Source organism: Myotis nattereri (assembly GCF_964212035.1).
Source record: "Myotis nattereri genome assembly, chromosome: 5".
Lineage (NCBI taxonomy): Eukaryota > Metazoa > Chordata > Mammalia > Chiroptera > Vespertilionidae > Myotis > Myotis nattereri.
This window is the reverse complement of record NC_138080.1, coordinates 25,151,226-25,176,059: the sequence shown is the minus strand read 5'-3', so window position 1 is coordinate 25,176,059 and position 24,834 is coordinate 25,151,226. Positions and strand designations below refer to the sequence as shown.

Here is a 24,834-nt window from a genome sequence, read left to right as displayed (position 1 = left end):
GATATACGTATGTTCTTTTGTGGCTAGCCCCTTTCATTTAGCATGTGTCCAAGGTTTATCCATGTTGTAACATGTATCCGACTTCATCCCTTTTAGTTACCAAAACATTTCCATTGTCTAGATGTTTTATTTATCCCTTCATCAACGGCTGGACATTTGGCTTGTTCCCACTCTTTTACTGTAACGATTGCTGCTATGAACGCCCATGTAGAAGCCTTCGTGTGAACATGTGTTTACACTTCTCTTGGGTCTACCCTTAGAAGTCATGTTGCTGGGATATGTGGTAACTCTACTTAGCATTTTGAGGAGCCCCTGAAACTTTTCCAAAGTAGCTCCATTTTACATTCCCACCGGCACCGTGTAAGGGTCCCAGTGTCTCCACGTCCTGGCCAACACTTACTGTCTTTTTGACTAGACATCCTGGTGAGTGTGAAGTGGTAGCTCCTCGGGGTTTGGATTTGCATTTCCCTAATGATGAATGATGTTGAGCATCTTTTCACGTGCTTACTGGCCATTGTGTATCTTCATTGGAGAAATGTCTATTTAAATGCTTTGTCCATTTTTAAAAAATGGGTTCTCTTTTTCATTATTGAGTTGTAAGAGTTCTTTAAATATCCTGGATAACAGACCCTTATGATTTAAAAATAATTTCTCCCATTCTTTGGGTTTTCTTTGCACTTGTTATCATTGCAGCACAAGTTTTAAATTGTGATGAAGTCCAATTAACGTTTTTCTTTTATAGCTCTGCTTTTGATATTGTATCTTAAAAAACATGCCGAGCCAAGGTTATAAAGATTTACCTCTCTCTTTCTTCTAAGACTTTTAGCTCTTACATTTAGGTCTATGATCCACTTTGAATTTGTGTGAATTGTGTGGCAAAGGGGTTCACTTCATGTGGATATCCAGTTGTCCTAGGCCTGTTTGTTGAAGAGACTATTTTTCCTTCATTTTATTGTCTTAGCACTCTTGGTGAAAATCAATTGACCATAAATGTAAGGGTTTATTTCTGGGCTCTCAATTCTATCCCATTGATCCATGTTGAACCTTATACCAGTACTACAGTTTTGGTTATTATAGTTTTCTAACTCAGGAACTGTAAGTCCAACTTTGTCCTTCTTTTATAAGATTGTTTTGGTTATTCCTGGTTTTAGAATCAGCTGTCAATTTCTGTGAAAAGCCAGAGGGATTCTGATAGGGATGTACTGACTCTGTAGATTGATTTGGGGACTACTGTATCTGAATAATAATGTGAAGTCTCCTGATCCACACACATGGGCTATGTCTCTATTTATTTATTTATTTATTATCACCATTTATTTAGATCTTTAATTGCAACAATGTTTTATAGTTTTCAGTCTTTTATTTCTTTTGTTAAATTTATTTATATTTCATTCATTTTTTAAAATATGTATTTTTTTATTTTTAGAAAACATGGATGCGAGAGTGACACATCAGCTGCCTCCTGCACACCCCCTACTGGGGATCAAACCTGGGCGTGGGCCCTGACTGGAATGGAACCAGTGACCTCTTGGTTCACAGGTCACCACTCAACCTCTAAGTCACACCAGCTGGGCTTAATTTTGTTTCTGTACTGTTCATTGCTAGTATACAGAAATAGAATTTATTTATTTTTGTTAATCCTCACCCGAGGATATTTTTTACCATTGATTTTTAGAGAGTGGAAGGGAGGGGGAGAGAGAGAAACATCTATGTGAGAGATACATGGAGTGGTTGCCTCCTGCACACTCCCAGACCAGAGCCTGGTATCAAGCCTGCAACTGTGGTTCGTGCCCTTGATCGGAATCAACCCTGAGACTCTTCACTCCACGGGCTGATGCTCTGTATACTAGGCAAAACCAACTAGGGGGAAATGAAATTTACTTTTACTTTGATCTTGTATACTGCAACTTTGCACAACTCACTTATTAGCTCTAATAGCTTTCTATTGGATTCCTTAGGATTTTCTATATACAATATCATGTCTTCTGAAAATAGAAATAGATTTACTTCTTTCTTTCTAATCTGGATGTCTTTTATTTCCTTTTCCTGCCCAAGTGCCCTTGCTGGAACCTTCAGTACAATGTTGAATAGAAGTGGCAAGAGCCGCTTCCATGTGCTTCTCTTGATTTCAGGGGAAAGGCATCCAGTCTTTCATCAATGTGAGCTGTGGGTTTTTCACAGACGTCCTTTATCAGGTTGAGGAAATATTGAGTGTTATTATCAGAAAGGGTATTGGATTTTGTCAAATGCTTTTTGTTGCATCTATTAAAATAATCGTGTGACTTTTGTCTTTTATACATTAACTGATTTTCAGATTTTAAATTAACCTTGCATTTCTGGGATAAATTCCACATATAATCCTTTTTATGTGTTACTAAAATTTGGTTTGTTAGTATTCTGTTGAGGATTTTTGTGTCCATATTCATAAGAAATACTGGTCTGTAGTTTTCTTTTTGTGCTTGTTTGGTTTGGTATCAGGCAATGCTGGCCCCATAAAATGAACTGGGAAGTATTAGATCATCCTCAAAATTTTAAAATTTCATTAAAATTTCTCTAGCATCTCCCATCTTGACCTGAAGTCTCCCTCCAGCCTGTTTCACATCTCTGCTCCCTTTACAAAAAAGTTTTATCCTGAGAGGTGTCTACATACTATACTCCACTTATTCCAACCTGGCCGCTGCCCCCACCACTCCACTAACCCCACCCTTGATGGTTTATACTTACCAAAGCCAGTGATGACTTCTCAGAAGCGTGTGGCACTGGTGAGACCCTCCTCCCACCTGCTTGACACTGTTGATTTTCTTCCGAGCACCCAGGCCTGTTTCTCACTTAGTCAGCAAGACCCACTTCCTTCTCTAAAGTTTGCAATGTCTGAAAACGTGACTGGGCAGACAAATCACTGGGATCTTGTTAAAAGGCAGATTCTGAATCAGCAGCTCTGGGGGGGAGCCAGACTCCGGCTGCTTATCTAACAAGCTTCCCCAGAGATCCTGGTGCTGCCGGTCTGGAGACCACACTTTGAGTAACCGGGCTGCAGAATCCCACATTCCGATTTGTCTGTCTACTACCCTGAGGTGTCATTCAGCTTGCTCCTCTCCTCGCCTTTGTATTCCTGTAGGCAGCTCTAATGGTTCTCAAACTTTGTTCACATTAGAGTCATCTAGGAAGCTTTTAAAAATCCCCATGCCCAGATATATTAAATCAGAATACCTAGAGGCAGGGCCTAGGCACCAGCATTTTAGCACATTCCAATGACTCTCACACGCAGCTAAGATTAAGACCCTAATTTATTATTTTATTTTATTAAATATATTTTTATTGATTTCAGAGAGGAAGGGAGAGGGAGAGAGAGATAGAAACATCAATGATGAGAGAGAATCATTGATCGGTTGCCTCCTGCAAGCCCCACACTGGGGATCGAGCCCACAATCTGGGCACATGCCCTTGACCAGAATTGAACCCAGGACCCTTCAGGCCGACGCTCTATCCACTGAGCTAAACCAGCTAGGGCAAGAACCTAATATACAGGTTGGCCACTCAAAGTGTGTTTCAGGGATCAGCTGCATTGGTATCATCATCTGGGGGTTTACTAGAAATGCAGAATCTCAGCCCTAACCCAGACCTACTGAATCAGAGTCTGCATTTAACCAGTGTCCAAGTTTCTTTGTGTGTTAAACTCTGAGAAATGATGATCTACGTGCTGATGGATCCAAATGTTTATCGCCTAAGCTCCAGCTTTCATACCTAACTGCCACTCTGGCATATACCCAGATGTCTCAAACTTAATTTGCGCCAAGCTGATATCCCTGCTTAAACTTGTTTCCTCCCCATTCCTGGCCAATGACACCACCAATTCCTAGTCATTCAGGCCTAAAACCTAGGAGTCATTGCTGAATCCACTGTACCCCTCATGCCCCCATTTACTCCATTAGGTAATTCTGGTGACTACTTCCACACCGACCCCAAGTGCATACATTTCCCTCCATCTGCAGGCCAGCACCCCCACGACCTCTCTCCCAGCCTCCCATGTCTTCCCTTATGCGCCCCCAGTCAGTTCTCCCCACCTTGACCATAGGGAGCTTTAAAAAATGTGAACTAGCCTGGCCAGGGTAGCTCAGTGGCCTAGTATCGACCTGTGAACCAGGAGGTCACAGTTCGATTCCCAGTCAGGGCACAAGCCGGGGTTGTGGCCTTGATCCCCAGTGTGGGACGAGCAGGAGGTAGCTGATCAATGATTCTCTCTCATCATTGATGTTTCTATATCTTTCTCTCCCTTCCTCTCTAAAATCAATAAAACTATTAAAAAAAAAAAAAAAGTGCCGAAACCGGTTTGGCTCAGTGGATAGAGCGTCCGCCTGCGGACTGAAGGGTTCCGGGTTCGATTCCGGTCAAGGGCATGTACCTGTGTTGCGGGCACATCCCCAGTGGGGGATGTGCAGGAGGCAGCTGATCGATGTTTCTCTCTCATCGATGTTTCTGACTCTCTATCTCTCTCCCTTCCTCTCTGTAAAAACTCAATAAAATATATTTAAAAAATAAATAAAAATAAATAAATTAATTAAAAAAATAAAAAGTAAATAAAATAAAACGTGAACTGAATTCAGTGTTCTCTGCCTAAAATTAATGATACATCACATGTAAGATAAAATCTGCCAGGGACCACTCCTCCAAACTCAACTCTTACAACCCCAGCTACACTGTTTCTTTTCTTTTTTTAAAAAAATATATTTTATTGATTTTTTATAGAGAGGAAGGGAGAGGGATAGAGAGTCAGAAACATCGATGAGAGAGAAACATGGATCAGCTGCCTCCTGCACACCCCCCACTGGGGATGTGCCCGCAACCCAGGTACATGCCCTTGACCGGAATCGAACCTGGGACCTTTCAGTCCGCAGGCCGACGCTCTATCCACTGAGCCACACCGGTTTCGGCTACACTGTTTCTTAAACAAGGTAAATGTATCCTGGTCTCAGAACCTTCGCGCTTGCTTTTCCTTCTGTTTGGACATTTCTTCCCCCAGGTCAGGCCACAGCTCGCTGCGGTCATTCAGGCCTATGTTCTGAGAAAAGAAAGGCCTGTCCTGACAGCAGCCTCACTCCCTGTTCGAAGCCCCCGCACCCCGATGAATGCATTTTTAGCAACTACTGGCATCGGAAACCACCCGTTCATTTTTATTTGTGACTTGTGCCAGGTCTGGCTCCTACCCACCCTGCCCCCCAGGAGATGGAGGATTTGTCCTGCCTTCCTCATTGCTGCGGCTCCAGCACCGGGGACAACACCTGGTCTACGGCAGGTGCCTAACAAGGCCACCGGAACGGACAGAACCAAGTTTCCACAAACTCTAACCTATAAACCTGAAGCCCGCGGCGGGGTGTACCTACAGCAGCTCTGCGGCGGGCCGCCGGGAGCCGGGGGTCGCTGGGGGAGACAGGCGCACGCGGGCTCGAGTTCCGGCCGAGCGGCCCACCTGCGGCGTGCGCGCAGGAGACAGCCTCACCCTCTCGGAGCCTCGGCTGCCTCATCTGCAAAACGGCAAATTCAAGACCTGAGCAGGCAGCGCACGGAGAGCGAGCGGCCTTCCCCGGCGCGTCTCCGCCCGCCCTGCCTCGCAGAGGTCACGGTGCCCTGGCCCAGCCGCCGGGTCCCGCTGGCGCCGCCCTCCCGCGCCGCCGGCCCAGAACGGGCCGCTCCGGAGCCCCGCAGCTCGCGCTCGCCTCCCCACCCACAACTTACCTACGAACGCGGGCGGCCGCCGACTCTGAACCACGGCCATCTGGCCGCTGGGCGCCGCCATGTTGCCCAGAGAGCTTCCGGGTCACGGGCCGCCAGGAAGACAGCCAATCAAGAACGCGGGTTTAGGGAGGTCCCGCCCCAAAGGGAGGAGCACCAATAGGAAGGGAGGACGGCATGGGCGCTGCCTCATAATGAACCAGCCCCTGTCCCGTATAAGGCAAACCGCATCCCTGACCTGGGGCTTGGGAATGGCCCGGGGAGGAGCGACGGGGTCGTTCCTGGGCGGGGAGCCTGTTGATCCAGGTGGGAATGAAATAGTAAAGGTGGACGTCCTCCCAGTGTGAGAAATGCAGCGTCCGGGTCCCTGGATTCGTACCTTTCCCTTCTGCGCGGCAGGTTCATGATCCCGGGATCATCCCTTTGCCTCCGGGCATGGCGACAGCAGAGAGGGTGCAGCTGGCATCCACCCCGACGGCTGCAGGAGCTGGGCAGTCGGACAGAGGAGGTACCTGGGGCGGGGACATGGCTACAGAGCAATGACGCTCCCTGCTGGTCCCCGTGGTGCCCCCTCCCGCGGTTCTGCCTCCTGACTTCGTCTTGTGCCCGCTTCTGGCGCTCATCCAGCGCGCGCTCCACAGCCTCGAGCCGGCCTCGGGGCGCCTTGCACTCTCGCCTAGGCTTCCAGGTAGTGCGTAGCCCCTCTGCCCTCATTCAGACCCCACCTCCCTCTCCTGGTGCCTGTCCATCCTCCTCTCGCTGGCCATCAGCGCCCTCGGGCGGTACCGCCTGCTCTCCGTGAGTCAGCTGGGCCCAGGTGGCTATTCTCCACTTCACTCTCACCCTCCTCTGAGCTCCTGTGGGGGCGGGGACGGAGCCGGTGACAGGGGGAAGCGGGTGGACACTGCTGAAGGACTTCAGGTGAGTAAGGAGCCCCTCCGGGAAGACTCTCCGAGTAAGGATGGCACAGCTAAGGAGCCTCCTGGGCCAGCCTGCTTTCTCTCCTCACCCCAGCGCCGGGCAGAAGGTGACCCAGGGCCTTGACCCCTCCATGCCAGGCCCCCAGCTACCCTGTACAGGGAGGTCCAGAGTGTGGGGGTGGTCAGTGGGCTCCATGCTCCCTTCGACCCACAGACTGTGGCTGATGCCTCTGGTAACCTGCTCCATGGTAGATGGGGTCCAGCTGGGTGGGCCCTGGGTCACATTCACTCAATCCCCTGCCCACCTCCCTCCGCACCTGGTGACATCATTAGCTTTCACCACCTCCCTCAGATCCCTGGGACGCTGCCTCTCTCCCCCTCCCCACCACTGAACATCTCCTGTGCGCTGTTAATATTAGCTCCATGAGGAGAGGAAGATTTTGTTTGTTGTATATATTGTCCCTAGCATTGGGGACTGGGCCTGGTAGGTGCTCAATAGATGTTAGTTACAAAATGAATGAATGAATGTATGAATGAATGAATGTTCCTGATGCTCATCCCAATATTTAAACCCTAGAAACTGTCCTTGTGACGGCCTCATGTGACTGCCTTCCACACACCTGACTAATTACCCTACCTTTGCCCGCCCCCAATCTTTCCCCAGTCCCAGGGTAGGCTGCACTGCTACCTGAAGACCTTTATGCCAGTTTGTGTCTGCTCTCAGCCCTTTGCCAATTTTGGGTACTTGGGTCTGGAGACATGTGAGCATCTTCCTGCAATTCTCCTTTTCCTCCCTCACCCTGACTCCCACTCTCCTCTCCAAAATTGGTTGTTGAGTAAGCAAGCTGCCCCTGAAACTTGTTAGTGGCCTTACTGAGTGGTGTGCCCATGGTTGTAGTTGTACAGCTGGCATCACTGTGACGCTGTTTTAAAGTTTGAGGGGTTTTGGCTTTGGCTCTGCTGGACCTGGACATCCTCAATATTCTATGGGTGTACCGTGTCACGCTGTCCAGGGCGTGAGGTGGGGGAGCCTCACGCCCCAGAGCCGGTGGGAAGGGATTGAAGAGATGTGGAAGAGCTCCCCTAAACCCTGCTGCAGACTTGGACTCAGGCCCAAAGTGGTGGAGGTTGTGCAGAGGAGCCTGAGGCTGTGCCCATCCCACAGCCAGAAGGCTCATATTCACTCAACAAGCATTTTAAAAAAAAATTTTCTTATTGGTTTTAGAGAGGAAGGAAAAGGAAGAGAGAGATAGAAACATCTATGATGAGAGAGAATCATTGATTGGCTGCCTCCTGCACACCCCCCACTGGGGATCGAGCCTGCAAGCTGGGCATGTGCCCTTGACCAGAATTGAACCTGGGACCCTTCAGTCCGCAGGCTGACGCTCTATCCACTGAGCAAAACCAGCTAGGGCTCAGCAAGCATTTATTGAGTGCCTCCTTTGTACCTACCAGTCACTGTTCTAACCCTGGAGAAACAGCAGGGAGCAAAAAAAGATTCCTGACCTTGGGTAGCTTGCATTCTAGTGGGGCAGACAAAGACCCAAGTTCAATAGAAATATTTTACAACTATTTGTAGCTTATAAAAACTTAAGTGCAACGGTAAAACTGTTTGTCATCTTGTTAACCTTAATCTACTTTTGAACATTGAACATATTACTTTCTGTAATTAATAACATTTTTTAGTCCCTTTTGTGTAGAGCTTGATTCTCTGTGTTCTGTGTATTAATTTAGGGATTTTATTTATGTCTTCTGTCATCCTGCCTTCTCAAACAAAACATCAAAATACATTCATTAATTCAACAAATATTTATACATATTTTAAAACAACTACGGGTTTTATGCTAGATCCAAATGGAAGTATAAAATTAACTTGAAACAGGAAAATAAATTTAAGTTCATCAAGTGCTTAGAATTTGTTTTCAAATTCATGAAGTGAACATGTAAAATGTGACCAGCTGGTGTAGCTCAGTGGTTAAGCTTTGACCTATGAACCAGGAGGTCACAGTTCAGTTCCAGGTCAGGGCACATACCCTGGTTGTGGGCTCCATCCCCTCTCAGGATATGCAGGAAGCAGCTGATCAATGATTCTCATCAATGATGTTTCTATCTCTTCCTCTCCGTTCCTCTCAGTAAAAATATATTCGAAAAGAAATGTAAAATGCTACATGTGATTAACAAGATGGTTGATATTAATAGAATAGGAGTTTTTAAAAAGTAAATGTTTTATAGCTTGAGCTGCGTGGCAATTACATGTACATGTATATGTAAAAATTCATTGAGCTATCTATTAATAGTTGTGCATTTTACTTTAATATCTCAACTTAAAAGTTTTAAAAAGTGATAATTGATTCACTGATCTGTAATTTGTATACTTTTCTGTATGCATGATATACTTTAAAAGCCTGTTTAAATACTTCACACCCATTAGGATGGCGATTATAAAAAACAAACAGAACCTAACAAGTGCTAATGAGGGTGTGAAGAAAGTGGAACTCTTGTATACTGTTGGTGAAAATGTAAAATGGTGCAGCCACCATGTAAAACAGTATAGTGGCTTCTCAAAAAAATAAAAATAGAAATAGAGCAATGATTCAGCAATTCCATTTCCGGGTATTTACCCAGAAAAACTGAAAGCAGGGACTCAATCAGATAGTTACCCACCATATTCACAGCAGCGTGATTCACAATTGTGAAAGCAACTCAAGTGTCCATTGACAGATGAACTAATACACAACATGTGGTATGTACATACAATGGAATGTTATTCAGCCTTAGAAAGGAAGGAAATTCTATCATTTTGTGAATAAGCCAATCACAGAAGGACAAATACTGTATGATTATACTTACATGAGGACCCTAGAGTAGTCACATTATCAGACAAACAAAATTGAATGGTAGGTGCCAGGGACTGAGGGAGAGGGGATGGGGAATTAGTGTTTAATAGTGACAGTTTTGGCCTTAAAGGATGAAAAAAAGTCCTGGAGGTGGATGGTGGTATACAACAACATAATTGTACTTCATACCACAAATAAATATTTTATTTACTAGAGGCCCGGTGCACGAAATTCATGCACTGGGGGAGGTTCCTCAGCCCGGCCTGCACCCTCTTGCAGTCCGTGACCCCTCAGGGGATGTCTGACTACTGGCTTAGGTACCCCTCAGGGATCGGGCCTAAGCTGGCAGTCAGACATCCCTCTCACAGTCCAGGACCCCTCGGGGGATGTAGCAGTGAGCCAAGCAGCAGGCAGTCAGGGAGGAGCCTGAATTGAGGCTGGGTGCTGTGCCACCCACGCTCATCCGGCCCGTTGTGCCTGCTGCCGCCACTCAGTAGGGCTGTTGTGGCATCGGGAAAGGCTCCCGACACCATGGCAGCTGCGCTCACCAGCCGTGATCCTGGCTTCTGGCTAAGTAGCACTCCCCTGTGGGAGTGCACTGACCACCAGGGGGCAGCTCCTGCGTTAAGCGTCTGCCCCCTGGTGGTTAGTGCGCATCATAGTAACTGGATATTCCAGTTGTTTTGCCATAACGGTTGCTTAGGCTTTTATATATATAGATAGATTTTTGAGTAGTTTCTTTTTCTTTAAAAATATATTTTTATTGATTTCAGAAAGGAAGGGGAAGGGAGAGAGAGATAGAAACATCAATGAAGAGAGACATCAATGAAGAGAGAGAATCATTGATTGGCTGCCTCCTGTACACCCTACACTGGGGATTGAGCCTGCAACCCAGGCATGTGCCCTTGACTGGAATCAAACCTGGGACCCTTCAGTCTGCGGCTGATGCTCTATCCACTGAGCCATGCTGGTCGGGCACAAACCTATACATTTAAAATGGTAAATTTTGCCGAAACCGGTTTGGCTCAGTGGATAGAGCGTCGGCTTGCAGACTGAAAGGTCCCAGGTTCGATTCCGGTCAAGGGCATGTACCTGGGTTGCGGGCACATCCCCGGTAGGAGATGTGCAGGAGGCAGCTGATCGATGTTTCTCTCTCATCGATGTTTCTAACTCTCTATCTCTCTCCCTTCCTCTCTGTAAAAAATCAATAAAATATATTTTAAAAAAAATTTTTTTAAATGGTAAATTTTATGTTATATATTTTACTACAATTTTTTAAGTCTCCTAAAAAAAGATAAGGTTAGATTGGAGGGGGGCTCCTGAGCTCCCCAAGTAAGCTGTTAATAACCTGAGTGGGTTATTGCATAAAATGGGGACTTGGAAATGGCTCCAGGCGAGGATGGTTATTTCCCCCATAAAGCCATTTCTGCGGTCCCTTGGCCTCCATGACGCAGGGTGCTGACAAGGAGACACAGCCACCCTTGGGATGCTTCACAGACTCTGCAGCCACAGCAGATCTGTCCCATCAAGCTTCCTGTGATTGGCTGATCTGAGAAGCGCTGCAGCCAATCAGCTACTGGTCCAGGATGGCTTGCACACCCCCTTCCCAGCACGTTGATAGCCATTTGGGCAGCTGCTGGGGACACTACTGCCCTCTCCTGGGCACCCCTCGCTAAGTTGCAGGCACAGTTAGCTCTGCTCAGCTGGGACGTGGGTGAGGGCACATGTGGGCAGTGATGGGGCGGCTGATCTGAAAACCTGGCTTCAGAGCTTCCAGTGCCCATTTCCCTCTTGAGGCAGTTACAGCTCTTGTTTTCTTTTCCTTTTTAAATATGTTTTTATTTATTTCATAGAGGAAGGGAGCGAAAGAGAGAGAGAAACATCAGTGATGAGACAGAATCACCCATCGGCCGCCTCCCGCACGCCCCACACGGGAAACCCACAACCTGGGCACATGCCCTGACCTGGAGTTGAGCAGGGACCTCCCAGTTCATAGGTCAACACTCAACCACAGAGCCATGTTATTTACTTTGCAGAAGTACAAACACAAGCATTTACATATTTTTTTTGTATTTATTAACACAGAGCACAATGGTATGTGTAAACTATGTGGACTCTTTAACACGCAGTTCTCAAAACAACCCTATGGAAAACAGCAGCTTCACTGTGGAGGAGCCTGGCAGACACCACCTATCAAAGGGACCGAGGTTAACATCACCAGCGATGAGTCATAGTAACATCATAACCCCACCACCCTCCCCCCGCACGAGAACATCACCTCTCTGGTATCCTGGGATCCTTCCCAGTCATACCAAAACCTCAACCTAATCAAGACAAACCAAATTGAGAGACAATGTACACCATTACTGACCAGTACTTTACAGAAGTGTCAAGGTTATGAGAGATTGAGGGACTGTCACAGACTGGAGGAGTCTAAGGAGACATGAGTAAATGTGATGAGGGACCTTGGATTGCATCCTGGAACAGAAAGAGAACATGGATAGGAAAACAAGAAATCTGAATCAAGTCTGTAGTTTATTTACTTTTTATTTTATTTTATTTAGTATATTTGTATTGATTTCAGAGAGGAAGGGAGAAGGAGAAAGAGAAACATCAATGAGAGAGAATCACTGACCCGCTGCCTCCTGCACACCCTCTACTGGGGATGAAGCTCACAAGGTGGGCATATGCCCTTGACCAGAATTGAACCCGGGACCCACAGTCAGCAGGCCGCCACTCTAGACACGGGGCCAAACCAGCTAGGGCAAGTCTGTAGTTTATTAATAGTATCGTGCCAAGGTTAATTTCTTAGTTTTAATAAATTTACTATGGTTATATAAGATGTTAACAGTAGGGGTAACTGGGTGAGGGTGTATTAGAACTCTTGATGCTATTTTGCACCTTTTCTGTAAGACATAAAAACTTTTTTTTATTGATTTCAGAGAGGAAGGGAGAGAGAGAGACAGAAACATCAATGATGAGAGAGAATCATTGATCAGCTGCCCCCTGCACACCCCCTACTGGGGATCAAGCCTGCAACCCGGGCATATGCCCTGACCGGGAATTGAGCCATGACCTCCTGGTTCATAGGTCAATGTTCAATCACTGAGCCGTGCTGGCTGGGTGTGTAAGTCTTATCTCAAAATAAAAAGTAGTAATATAATAAATAAATAAAAACTATGAAGCAGGTACTATTAATATGCCCATTTTCCAGAGGAGAACATGAGGCACGGAGAGGTTAAGCCACCTGTACAGGGTCACACAGCCAGGAAGCAGCAGGGTATGTCTCAAACCCATGGAATATGGATCCAGAGCCCCTACCCTTAACCACAGCACCACAGTGCCTTTATTTAAATTAAACAAAACACTGCGTATTCTGCCTCATCTTTGTCTGTCTCAGTTGTTCCCTGACAGAGCTATAGGGCGACTTGTTATTAAAAAGGCACTGAAATCAGTGTTCTTGCACCTAGCTCATTCTTCATCCCGACACTTTACTTCTAAGGGCTATTCTAAAAAAAAAAGAAAAAAGCTGGTTCAGAAAGTGCACTAAATAGACAGGGTTCTCCAGAGAAATGGGACTAAATATGTATATAAATATATAACCTGGGACCCTTGGCATGATACTATTAATAAACTACAGACTTGCCCTAGCTGATTTGGCTCAGTGGCTAGAGCATCGGCTTGCTGACTGAAGGGTCCCAGGTTCTACACACACACACACACACACACACACACACACACACACACACACTAGTATACATACACACACATACATGCATGTATATATATATATATATATATATGTATATATATATATCTCATAGGGCAAAAGTAGGTTTACAGCTGTGAGTATGAGAAAGTTTATTCTTGTATTATTACTTATGAGTTACCATATTTTCCATATGAACAACTGTAAACTTACTTTTGCCCTATCCTGTATATATGATCCTATATAATAAAAGGCTAATATGCAAATTGATGCTATGACGCACACTGACCACCAGGGGGCAGGTGCTCAACGCAGGAGCTGCCTCCTGGTGGTCAGTGCGTTTACACAGGGGGAGCACCACTCAGCCAGAAGCTGGGCTCATGGCTGGCGAGTGCAGTGGTGGTGGGAGCCTCTCCCACCTCCGTGGCAGCGCTAAGGATGTCCAACTGCGGACTTAGTCAGACGTCCCCTGAGGGCTCCTGGACTGTGAGAGGGTGCAGGCCAGGCTGAGGGACCCCCTCCCCCAAGTGCACAAATTTTGTGCACTAGGCCTCTAGTTTATATATAATATAGAATATATATGATTTGTTATATATGATTATAACAAAATATATTTATTATAACAATGATTTATTCTAAGGAATTGAGTCACCTGCTTATGGGGGCTGAGAAGTCCAAGATCTGCAGTTGACAAGCTAAAGACCTAGGAGAGCCAATGGTATGAGCTCTGGTCTGGAAGCTGGCACAGGCCTGAGACCCAGGCACTGACGTTTCAGTTCTGGTGTGAAGGCGGAGAAGACCAGTGTCCCACTGAAGGCACTCAGGCAGGAGACATTCTTTCTCCCTGGGGCTCAGTCGTTTCGTTCTATTCAAGCCTCCAACTTGAATTGGAAGAGGAGGGCGTATTGAGGAGGGCAGCCTGCTTTCCTAAGTCTGCCAGTTTGAATGTTAATCTCATCCCAAAACACCCAGAATAATGTTTGACCAAATACCTGGACACCCTGTGTAGCCAGCCAAGTTGACACATAAATTAACCATCAGAAAAGATAAGGATACTTGTCATTTTGCCCTCTCTCATCCACAACGTTCCCACAGCCTCCCAGGCACTGTGGTCAAGTATTCCGATTTTTGCCAGTCTTATCATCTACCCACTGGTTTGAAAAAGTTCTCTTGATCTAGATGCTCTTCCTGCAAAACTTCTTGCAAAGTTCAAGGCTGGACCAGAGAATGGGCAGCTGCAGAATGGCCTGGAATAACTGAAGCCATAGCCTGTGAACCAACCTCCTCCCTGCCCTCCAGCTGGTCTTCTCAGGAGGGTTAGAATGCAAACACAAAGATGACCCCACCTCAACTGTCCTATGTCCAGGAGGTACTGGGAAATTGTGCCCGCCCTTGCCCGGCTGACGTGGCTCAGTGGTGGAGTGTCGACCTATGAACCAGGAGGTCAGGGTTCGATTCCGGGTCAGGACACATGCCTGGATTGCGGGCTCCATCCCAGTGTGGGGTGTGCAGGAGGCAGCTGATCAATGATTCTCTCATCACTGATGTTTCTCTCTCTCCTTCTCTGAAATCAATATATATAAATCTGTGCCAGTTCTTTGTGTGTAGTTAAGTAGCAACATTTCAGACAGACATGGGTTTGAGGGACCTGGCTCACTCACTCTAATTCTATTTACACACTGAGCATTTTTTGAGCACCTGCTATGGACAGGCACTGTACCGGGCACTGGGGATAGAGCAGTGAACAAGCAGACTCCCGCCCCATGGAGTTTCTTGCTGGATGAGATAATAAGCAAATAGGAGACTATAAGAAAAAGGAAGCAAGGAAAGGAACTAGAGGGGGGAGGTGCTTTAAGATCACTTGGTAAAATAAAAGTTTTTATGGAGGTAGACATTTTAATCCAGGTGCAAACACTTAAAGTGAACAGCCCCCCTCCCTGGTGCCCGCCCACTCACAGTCGGTCTGGTGGCAGGGGATGCTGTTACTTAGAGCACGTTGTCAGGGAGGGCCTCTCGGAAAAGGTGACGTTGGAGCAGAGGAAGCGAGGAAAGGCCACGTAGGCTTCTTGTGGACATGTGTCCAAGTGGAAGGGACTGCCAGTGCAAAGGTCCTGAGGTGGGAGCTCGCTTGGGCACTGAAGGGAGGCATGCGGGAGGATGGGGAGCTGTAGGAGCATCTGGCCGGTGGGGGAGTGGGGATAGAGCAGTGAACAAGCAGAGCCCCACCCCATGGAGTTTCTGAACCTCCAGTTTCCTTATCTATAAATGGGGCCTAAGAGTTTCCACCCTCAGAGGGTGGAGGTGAGGATTAGAGGAGGTTGTGCCTGGCATGGAATGAGCCCCCCAAAACGATAGCCATGATGGACAACAGCCTCTTCCTGTTTTCAGGAGGGGACGCTGGTGAGGAGGGGGCTGGCCAAGTGGGGCTGCCAGGATAGGCGGTTAAAGGGGGACAGGAGCTTTGGGTGGAATCTGGAGACAGGCGAGTGCAGAGGGTGTGAGTGTGCGTGTGCGTGTGTATGTGTGCGTGTGTGTGTTGAGTGTGCGTGTGTGTGCGTGTGTGAGTGTGCGCGCGCGTGAGTGTGTGTGAGTGAGTGTGCGTGCGTGTGTGTGTGAGTGTGTGTGTGTGTGTGTGTGTGTGTGCGCGCGCGCGCGCGCGCGCGCGCTGAGGTCGGAAGGTTTGCGGCTCCCTCGGGATGAGAAGTGCCAGGGCTTTGGCCTGAATGAGCCCTTTGGGAAACCCTGTTCCTTACACGATCGCATCTTCTCATTCGATGGGAAACGGAGGCACCGAGGCCGGGTCGGGAAGGCTCCCGAGGAGCGGAGTGATGGGGAGTTCCGAGGGGGGGGCTCTCTACTCCCACCGACCGGGCGGAGGCGTGGAGGGAGGGAGCGGAGACAGCGTGACCCAGAGACACAGGGACGGAGAGAGGAGAGAGGACACGAGGACAGAGGCAGAGGCAGGCGAACGCGCAGACCCCCGCCAGACAGGAAGGCTGGGCGGCGCGGACGGACGAGGAGCGACCTGGAGAGAGAAAGGAAGACACAGAGACGCGGGCCGGGATCGGAGGGCAGGGCCGGCCCGGAAAGGCCGCCCGCGGGGACCCCGGGCTGCCCGGTCGGCTGCGCCGAGGGCCCCGCCCCGCCCCGCCGTGCCTGGGCCGTGACCTCAGGGCCCGCGCCGAGGCTATAAATGGCCAGGCGGCCGCGCCGGGGGCGGGCGGTGAGTCAGCGCGCGCGTCACCGCCGCCGCGTCCCTGCCAGGCTCGCCGCGCCCGTCCCGGCCGCCAGGGGGCGCCGGCCGCCAGCGCCGCGGGGCGCGGGTCCTCGCATGCGCAGTAGCGACCTGTGGCCGGCCGAGGGCCGCTCTGCGCCGGCGGGATCCCGGCGTGACGTGTTCGAATCCTGACTCTGCCACCTCGTGCTGGGTGCCCCGGGCCGTCGGCTTCTCTTCTCGGTGCCTCCTCTCGACCCCACTTCGTCAGGCTGTTGTGAGGAATGAGTTAACAGATCCAATGCACTTAGTACGTACCAGGAGTTAATTGTTAGTTCATTCATGTATGTTAGTGTACCTCCCACATGCCACGACCTGTCCCTACTTGCCTTAGCCCAGCCGTTCTCAAACGGGGCAGATCTGTCCTCCCTCCCCCAGGATCATGTGTCCATGTCTGGAGACATTGCTGTTTGTCAAGACTAAGGGAGTGTTACTGGTATCTGGTAGCAGAAACCCGGGATGCTGCCCAGGATGCGCCCCACCAGGAAGAATTATCCAGCCTGATGACAACAGTGCCCGCCGAGGTTGAGAAACCAGCCTTTGCCTCTTAGCATTAAGGGCAGGGACCTGGGTTCAAATCCTGCTCTGCCATTGGCAAGCTGTGTGACACTGGGGAAGTGATTCTACACTCCGTGCCTCAGTTTCCCCATCTTTAGATTGTGTATAATAACAATGCCCACTCTGAGGGTGTTGTGAGCATTGAGTTGACACATGTACAGTGTGTGCAACAGGGCCTGACATAAGGACTGTTGTCTTATTAGTATATCACAGCTGTGCCTTTAGCATATGGCCAGCCAATGGGATGTCCTTAACATGGTACATTGCTGGCATGTCAGCCAGGTGTCACTAATCTGGCCTTGACATACGTGGCATGCTGTGGGCATGTCACCCTGTGGTCCAGGGGTGAGAGCTGGCTAGCTGGGGCTGCTTGCAGGAATTCCCTCCAGGTCATCGTGGCTGGGACAGGGATGTATGGGGATGTCCATGGCCAGAAACCTGCTAACACATTCAACCCAGATGGGGAGGGTGAGATCCAGGCTCTTGCTCCCCCCAGGGTCTTATGAGGGGCTGCGGAGACAGAGGTGGGCTGCCAGATTCTCAGCAGAAAGGACTGCCATTCCTTGAGCTCTCCCCTGTGCCAGGCACTGCACTGGTCACGGCAGAGGCCTTGCGTCTGCTGATTCTCACAAGGCAGGCATTGCCATTCGCCCATTTTACAGATGTGATAACAGAGGCTCAGAGAGAAGGGAGTTGTCTATAGTTAAGGGCTGTTGGTTTCTGGAGTTAAACCGAGGGCGGTTTCACTACCACGAGTGGCAGTTCTGCCTCAGGACTGGAGAGAGACACGGAGAGATGGCGTCAGAGATGCCAACAGCCTCTGAGACAGACACAGGGACTGGGAGACCCAGCCAGAGGCCCGGTGAACAGTGGGGGTTGGGGAGGAGTGGGGTAAGGTTGGCCTCTGTCTGGCTAAGCCCCCCACAAAAGAATAACCCAGGCCGCCCCCCTAGGTGGAAACAATGACACAATCAGCTCCCAATACCAAGGCCCTGACATCACGAAAGGGGGGTGGCCAAGGTGGGGGGGCGCCCCGCCCCTTGGCAGGCCCCTGTGGCCAATGGGAGGGCCTTGGAAGAGGCCCGGGCCGCCTCCGTAGCTTCAAAAACGTGTGAGGAGGGAAGAGGGTGCAGACAGAGCCTCAGCTGCTGCGGCGTCCTCAGAGCCACTGCCGCCACCACCACCACCGGCCAGCATGTCCTCTGCCCATTTCAACCGAGGCCCCGCCTACGGTCTGTCAGCCGAGGTCAAGAACAAGGTAGGGCTAAAGGGCCGCCCCTGGTCTGGCCTACACACCCTGCCAGGCCAGAGGGCCCGCTCTTGGGGTTCCCTGGACGCCCTCCTGCCTGTCCCATGTGACTTGGAACCTGAGAGGGAAGAGGGACAAGTATACCATAGAGGTTGCCTTCCTCCCCCTCTTGAGCATCCCAGAGCCCACAGCTGCTGCTGGGGGGAGGGGGGAGTGGGGGGCACGCCGGGAACCGCAGGCAAACAGAGCGGCCATCCCACTGTGAAGACCCCACTTCATCAGAGTCCCCCATGAACTCTTTGTTTTCCTGGGGGGCTGGGGGACACTTGCTGATCGTCCCCACCCCCCCAGGCTGACGAAGAAGTTGGGGAGCACTTGAGAGCTGGGGTTCCTGGGAGGTGAAGCCTAGAAAGTGAAGGGAGAGGAGGCAGCTGAGAAGGGCAGAGTGGGCATTAGGCACAGGCCAGGGGTCTCCTAATTTCGGCATTAGGAAGGCACTGAGACATGACCTTCATGCTATGGATGGGTAAACTGAGGTTCCAAGTGGAGAGGCAAGTAGCTAGGGTCCTACAAAAGGGAGGTGCAGAGCCATATGCCCTTGGCCTCGCCCCCCTTCTACACCAGGATGGGGTCAGCTTCTCCAAGGGAGCGAACTTGAAGTCTCCAGCCCACTGGAATGCCCCCATGAGGCCTGCCAGGGGAGGAGTCCCAGCCCCATTCCACAGAGGGGAACCCTGAGGCGGACGGCTTTTGCCAGGGAGCGAGGAAGTGCGGAGCTAGTATTGGAATCTCGGTTGGGGATCCTCGTGGCTGGAGAAGGGAGCAGGTGGGGGGGCGGGTGCTCATGTGGGAGACACATCCCAGTGCTCCCCGCCTCTGCCCCCCCTTCCAGCGCCGGCCCAGGAGCCCAGAGGAGCCGCCACGCCATATAAGGAGGCCTCAGGGAGCCCAGCCCCAGGGCCGTGCTATATAAGGGCCGGTTTGCTTTATAAAGCCAGGCTGGTGGGGAGGGGGGTGGCCGGGCCTGGGCCAGGTGAGGGGTCCACTCTCTTCCCCCGCCCCCGCCCCCAGGAGAAGGGGCCGTCAGGTCCCCCAGGGGCTGGGAGCCTGTCTGGGCTGGAGGCCGAGGATTCTAGAGAAACGGAGATTCTGGGAGCCCGAGACAGGAGAGAGACAGACGGGGGAGGGCGAGCCAGGGGTGAGATAAGACTGAGGGATGGAGGGGTAGAGCGGGGAGACAGACGAGCCCCACCCCCACCAGAGGCAGGGAACCTGAAGTCCGAAATGGAGAGTGATCCACAGATGGATGGTGGGCCCCACCCCCAGCCAGACTAGGAGAGATGGGGACAGGCTACAGGGCCAAGTAAAGACAGACACAGCTGGGGGGAGACGCAGGACCCCGGGAGGGGGAGAGACAGAGAAACAGACAGGGTGCGCGCTCAGAGCCAGAAGCAAGACCGAGACAAGGCCCGACCCTCTGCCAGAGCTGGAGCCCCAGATGACGACCTGGAGACAGACAGATGCAAGACAGAGCAGTCCCCTGCAAGGCAGCATTCAGGGCACCTCCTCAGGGCTCCTCCCCCTTCGCCAGAGGCTCCCAGTCTTCCAGGAAGGGGGGGGGGGCTAGGAGGGAGGGGGTGATGGAGAGGAGGCAGGGCCAGGGAAAGCAAAGCCCCAAGTTTGGCCTGGAGGGGAAACCGGGAGGCCAGGCACCACCCCCAACTCAGAGTATCCCCCTCTCCACCCACCCGTTTGAATTCTTGGTGCCAAACCTCAGAATGCCCGGAATGGCCCCCTGGGCAGGTGCCACCTCAGCCCTGGCCCTCCGCCCCCTAAGGCACCCCCCACCCCCACCCATGGACACTGGCAGAATTGCCTTAGTTGGGAAGGGATGGGGAAGGAGATCAGGCTTAGGGAGCCAAGCCTGCCCCCCAAATCCTCACCATCATCTCCGTGCCCCCCACCCCCAGCTGGCCCAGAAGTACGACCTCCAGCGGGAACAGGAGCTTCGAGAGTGGATCGAGGGGGTGACAGGACGCCGCATAGGCCCCAACTTCATGGACGGCCTCAAAGATGGCATCATTCTTTGCGAGTAAGTGGGGCACTGTTGGCCCAGACTCTGCCTCGGGCTCACCCCCAACCGGTATTCATTTCTCCGCCTCAACCCCTTCACCGACCATGAGCTGGGTTGAGCACTTTCTATCTCAGACCTTGAAACAGCCCTCCTCTTAGATGGCAAATAGTCATTGTGCCCATTGAACAGGAAAGAAAACGGAGCCTGAGTCAGGTAAAACCTCACCCACAGTCCCATGCACCTCCAACGGAAATGACTCCAGATTCTAGCATCTCAACCACCACGCGCACAGGCCCATCTATGGCCCCCAGCGTCCCAAGAAAGAGAGGTCACAGCTAAAAGACAACAGGCAACATCGCTGTCTTGGTGACAGAGGGATGTGCCACGGTAATTTAAGTAGGCTCTGATTTTCTACCCTTCTCAGAACTCAAATCACTGAGAAAGATGCAAACCTTAAAAAAAAAAAAAAATGCAAGCCCTCACAGCTCTCAAGCTGATTCCAGATGCAACAGCTCCAATGCTGGGCGGTCCTGTCTGCATCTCTGAGTCTGACCCAGGGCAGGCGACTGTGAGGACCAGCGTGTGCCCTTGGGAATGTTCCTGACCCAGCCCTAGTGCTGAAAAGGGGGCAGACAGGAGTCTCTCGCTCTACAGTATCCACTGGGGACAAGGAGTAGGGAGACAGCCTGGTGTCCCAGCTCAGTCAGGGCTGCTGGGCCTTAACGAGTGCAGAGCCGCCCTGGCTGGTGTGGCTACATGGTTAGAGCATCAGCCCTTGGACCGAAGGGTTGTGGGTTCAATTCCAGGTCAAAGGCATGTAACTGGGTTGCAGGTTTGATTCCCCGGCCCCGGATGGGAGGCGTGCGGGAGGCAAACCACCGATGTGTCTCTGTCACATTGATGTTTCTCTCTCCTCTCCCCTCCTTCCCTCCCTTCCCTCTTTCTAAAAATCAATGGAGAAAATATCCTCAGGTGAGGACTAACAAACAAAGAAACAAAGAAAGGAAGTGCAGAGCCACTCATCCACTCGGTCCCCGCTCACCGGCATTGATGGAGCCTCCGCTGTGTCAGGTCTAGGCCCTGGGACAGTGAACAAGGCAGCCTCGAGCGCACAGGGAGCTTTAGTCCTAGCGGGGAGATGGGTTCCACAATCCATGGGACAATCACATACTTGCTCATGGTGGGAAGTGACGTGGGAAGAGTCGTGGGGAGGATGGGGGCCGGGGCGGGTGAAGGCGGCTGCTTTGTGCAGAATGGTCTGAGAGGTCTTTGAGAGGTAACATTGCGCAGAACCCTGGGTGAGGTGAGGGAGGAGACCAGGCGGGTGTCTGAGGGAAGAGTGGGCCAGGCAAGGGGGCAGCCAGTGCAAAGGCCCTGAGGGGAGTGGCTGGCACAGGAGGATTGGGGGAGTGGAGGGGGTCGGTCGGGGGCCGGGTGACATGGGGCCTGGTAGTTATGCTGAGGAGTTAGGAAACCCTGGGAGCATCTTGAGGTGGGGAGTAACTGGAATTGTTTTTAAAAGGCCATTCTAGCTGCAAGAGGAAGGGTCTGTAGGGGATGAGGTGGAAGCTGGGAGCCCGCTGGGAGCCCACAGGGAGCCGCTGGGGACTCCGTGCAGGGCGGTGGGAAGCTGTGGCCTTGGGAAGGCAGAACCAGAGCCTTGCTAAGGGGCTGGGTGTGGGGGGACAGAAAGCAGAGGAGAGTCAAGGACAAGTCTGAGGGTGTTGCCTGTGCCCTGGGAGGGTGGGTTTCCTGAACTGGGAAGGAGAAAGTTCTGTGGGCAGAGGCGGGTGTCAGGGGTCCGGGGTGGGTGCGTTGATTTGACACATCTGTGTATGGAGCTGGGTTGGAGAGTGAGAGGCCGGGGCTCCAGGGAGATGCTGGGGAGTGGCTGGCATGTCAGTGGCATTTGAAGTCAAGAGACTGGATGAGGTCAAGGGGTGAGTGTTGGCAGAGAAGGTGAGGCCTGAGCTGCAGGCTCTCCTTGTGTACAGGAGTGAAGGAGACTGCACAGACCCAAGGAGTGGGGCGCACCAGGGGACCCCCACCTTCGACAAGGAGACTGACGGACAGTCTGCTCCTGTGCTTGGTTTCCCGTCACCCCCCCCCCCAATATTTTTATTGATTTCAGAAAGAAAGAGGGGGAAGAGATAGAAACATCAATGATGAGATTCATTATCGGCTGCCTCCGCACGCCCCACACTGGGGCTTGAGCCCACAACCCGGGCATGTGCCTGACCAGGAACCAAACCGTGACCTCCTGGTTCACAGGTCGATGCTCAACCACTGAGCCACACCAGCCAGGCTGGTTTCCCACCTTGGTCCTGCCTGTGTTTTGGGGGTGTATTTTGGTGAGGGATCCAGGTGAGGGTGACTGCAGTGGGAAACAGCAACATGAATGTCGCCTACGGACTGTCATCCTGGCCCCTTGTCCTGTTGGGTTGGGCATGGGGGGGGCAGCAGGGGTCACCTTGTCACTCCTCTCCCCTACTCCTTGTAGGTTCATCAATAAGCTCCAGCCAGGCTCCGTGAAGAAGGTCAATGAATCGACACAAAATTGGCACCAGGTGAGCCCAGACTCTTAACGCTTTCAACCCCTGCCACAGCCCCTCAGCACCACCCTCTGCCCCGCCCCTGCCTTGACTGTCCCCTGCCTCTCCAGCTGGAGAACATAGGAAACTTCATCAAAGCCATCACCAAGTACGGGGTGAGGCCCCACGACATCTTTGAGGCCAATGACCTGTTCGAGAACACCAACTACACCCAGGTGCAGTCCACCCTCCTGGCCCTGGCCAGCATGGTGAGTGTGGCTCCAAGGTGGGCATGGGCCAGGGGGCTGTGGGCGGTCTGGGCTGGAATTCAGGTGGGGCCACTCACGTCCCTGAGCCCAGCGTGGGTGGGAGGGGACCGTGCAGCCCGAGGCCCCCTCCTCAGTCCCTGCCCGCCCCCCGTCCCTTCCCCAGGCCAAGACGAAAGGGAACAAGGTGAATGTGGGTGTGAAGTATGCCGAGAAGCAGGAGCGGAAGTTTGAGCCGGAGAAGCTTCGAGAGGGGCGGAACATCATTGGGCTGCAGGTACTGCCCTTGCCCACCCGAGGCGCACTGCCCGGCTGGAGGTGGAGGCGGGACGGCATCCTGGTCCCTGCGGGCTTTGGGGACAGCGTATTTGGCCTTGATGCTCTAACTCTGCACCTGACCCACTCCCACGGCAGCTCTAGAAGGCAGGCTGTTACCGTCAGACCATTTATATGGAAACAGGCCTGGAGAAGCTGGCCCAGCCGTCAGGCTCTCCCGGGTGACGAGTGGCCACGCTGGGACGTGAAGCTGTCAGTCAGGCCCGGGTGCTCTGAGCCACTCACTGAGCTGACACTCTCTCTGGGCCTCGGCTTCCTGTCTGTAGCCTGAGTGGAAACAGTGCCTGGTTAGAGGCCCTGTGAGTGTCCATGGGCATCCGTGGTGAGGCTCTGTAACCTTGAAGTGCCTCTCCTTCTGGATCCTTAGATGGGCACCAACAAGTTTGCCAGTCAGCAGGGCATGACGGCCTATGGTACCCGGCGCCACCTCTACGACCCCAAGCTGGGCACGGACCAACCTCTGGACCAGGCCACCATCAGCCTGCAGATGGGCACCAACAAGGGAGCCAGCCAGGTGTGTGGGGGGCCATGGGGTGGGCTGGTGGGGCTCCTGCCCTTCGCCATGCCCACGGCCTGACTGCGCTGCCTCCGCAGGCCGGCATGACGGCTCCGGGGACCAAGCGGCAGATCTTCGAGCCGGGGCTGGGCATGGAGCACTGCGACAGTCTCAACGTCAGCCTGCAGATGGGCAGCAACAAGGGAGCCTCGCAGCGGGGCATGACGGTGTATGGGCTGCCGCGCCAGGTTTACGACCCCAAGTACTGCCTGACGACCGATTACCCCGAACTGGGCGAGCCTGCCCACAACCACCACCCACACAACTACTACAATTCTGCCTAGGGCCCTGGGCCTCCCGCCTTCCCCGCCCCCAGGGAGGCTGGCTGCTGCTCGGCAGGGCCTAGCCCGGCCCCGCTAACCCCTGCCCCCTGCATGGCGCCCTCCACCCTGGCACCTGCCTACAGGGTTAGCATTGGGGGGAGGAGCAGACTGGGGGATCTGTGGGGGGGGGGGGCTCTCCTCCCCGGAGCACTGCAGTGTCCAACATCGAGCCAGGTGTTCCCAACAGCATCCAAAGGACGCACTGAGCAAAGCTACCCCAGCTGCCCCCCACTCCCTCACAGGTGGGTTCCCCCCAGGACAAGAAGCCCCCCAAGCAAAGCCCCCAGAGCCCAGGCTCAGCCTGCCTCCACCCCATTCCCACAATGGGAGCCAACTGCATGCCCAGAGACCCAGCGGACACACGCGGTTTGGTTTGCAGCGACTGGCGTATGTGGATGTGACAGCGGTGTTTGTAATGCGAGCACTTTCTTTTTCTATTTCACTGGAGCACAATAAATGGCTATAAAATCA

General features: G+C 52.0%; 2 protein-coding genes across 7 annotated transcripts in view; one reads left to right on the top strand and one right to left on the bottom strand.

The window, feature by feature from the left end:
* ECSIT (ECSIT signaling integrator) overlaps positions 1-6,581 on the bottom strand; it is an 18,397-nt gene extending 11,816 nt beyond the window's left edge. The window contains exons 1-2 of one of the 5 annotated variants that reach the window (XM_081092465.1): positions 6,110-6,581; positions 5,382-5,522 (exon numbers count right to left, since the gene is read on the bottom strand). Coding sequence is in view for 1 of the 5 variants with exons in the window: in XM_081092463.1 (XP_080948589.1) it covers positions 5,734-5,794 (61 nt within the window). In the remaining 4 variants the exon portion in view is untranslated. Of the gene's footprint in view, positions 1-2,724; positions 2,900-5,381; positions 5,523-5,733; positions 5,813-6,109 lie in introns of those variants that run through there. The other 4 variants (XM_081092464.1, XR_013996065.1, XM_081092463.1 and 1 more) reach the window with 4 other exon arrangements.
* On the top strand, positions 5,971-24,834 carry CNN1 (calponin 1). Of its 2 annotated transcripts, none has more exons than XM_081092467.1 (7): positions 5,971-6,418; positions 20,248-20,369; positions 22,852-22,918; positions 23,014-23,151; positions 23,315-23,425; positions 23,852-23,998; positions 24,079-24,834. In XM_081092467.1, exons 1-7 carry the CDS (start codon positions 6,134-6,136, stop codon positions 24,322-24,324), a joined length of 1,116 nt encoding a protein of 371 aa, XP_080948593.1. In that variant the 5' UTR covers positions 5,971-6,133; the 3' UTR covers positions 24,325-24,834. The 2 variants fall into 2 exon arrangements, with proteins under 2 accessions (XP_080948593.1, XP_080948594.1); XM_081092468.1 differs by lacking the exon at positions 5,971-6,418 and adding an exon at positions 16,854-18,286 and having other exon boundaries at positions 24,079-24,833.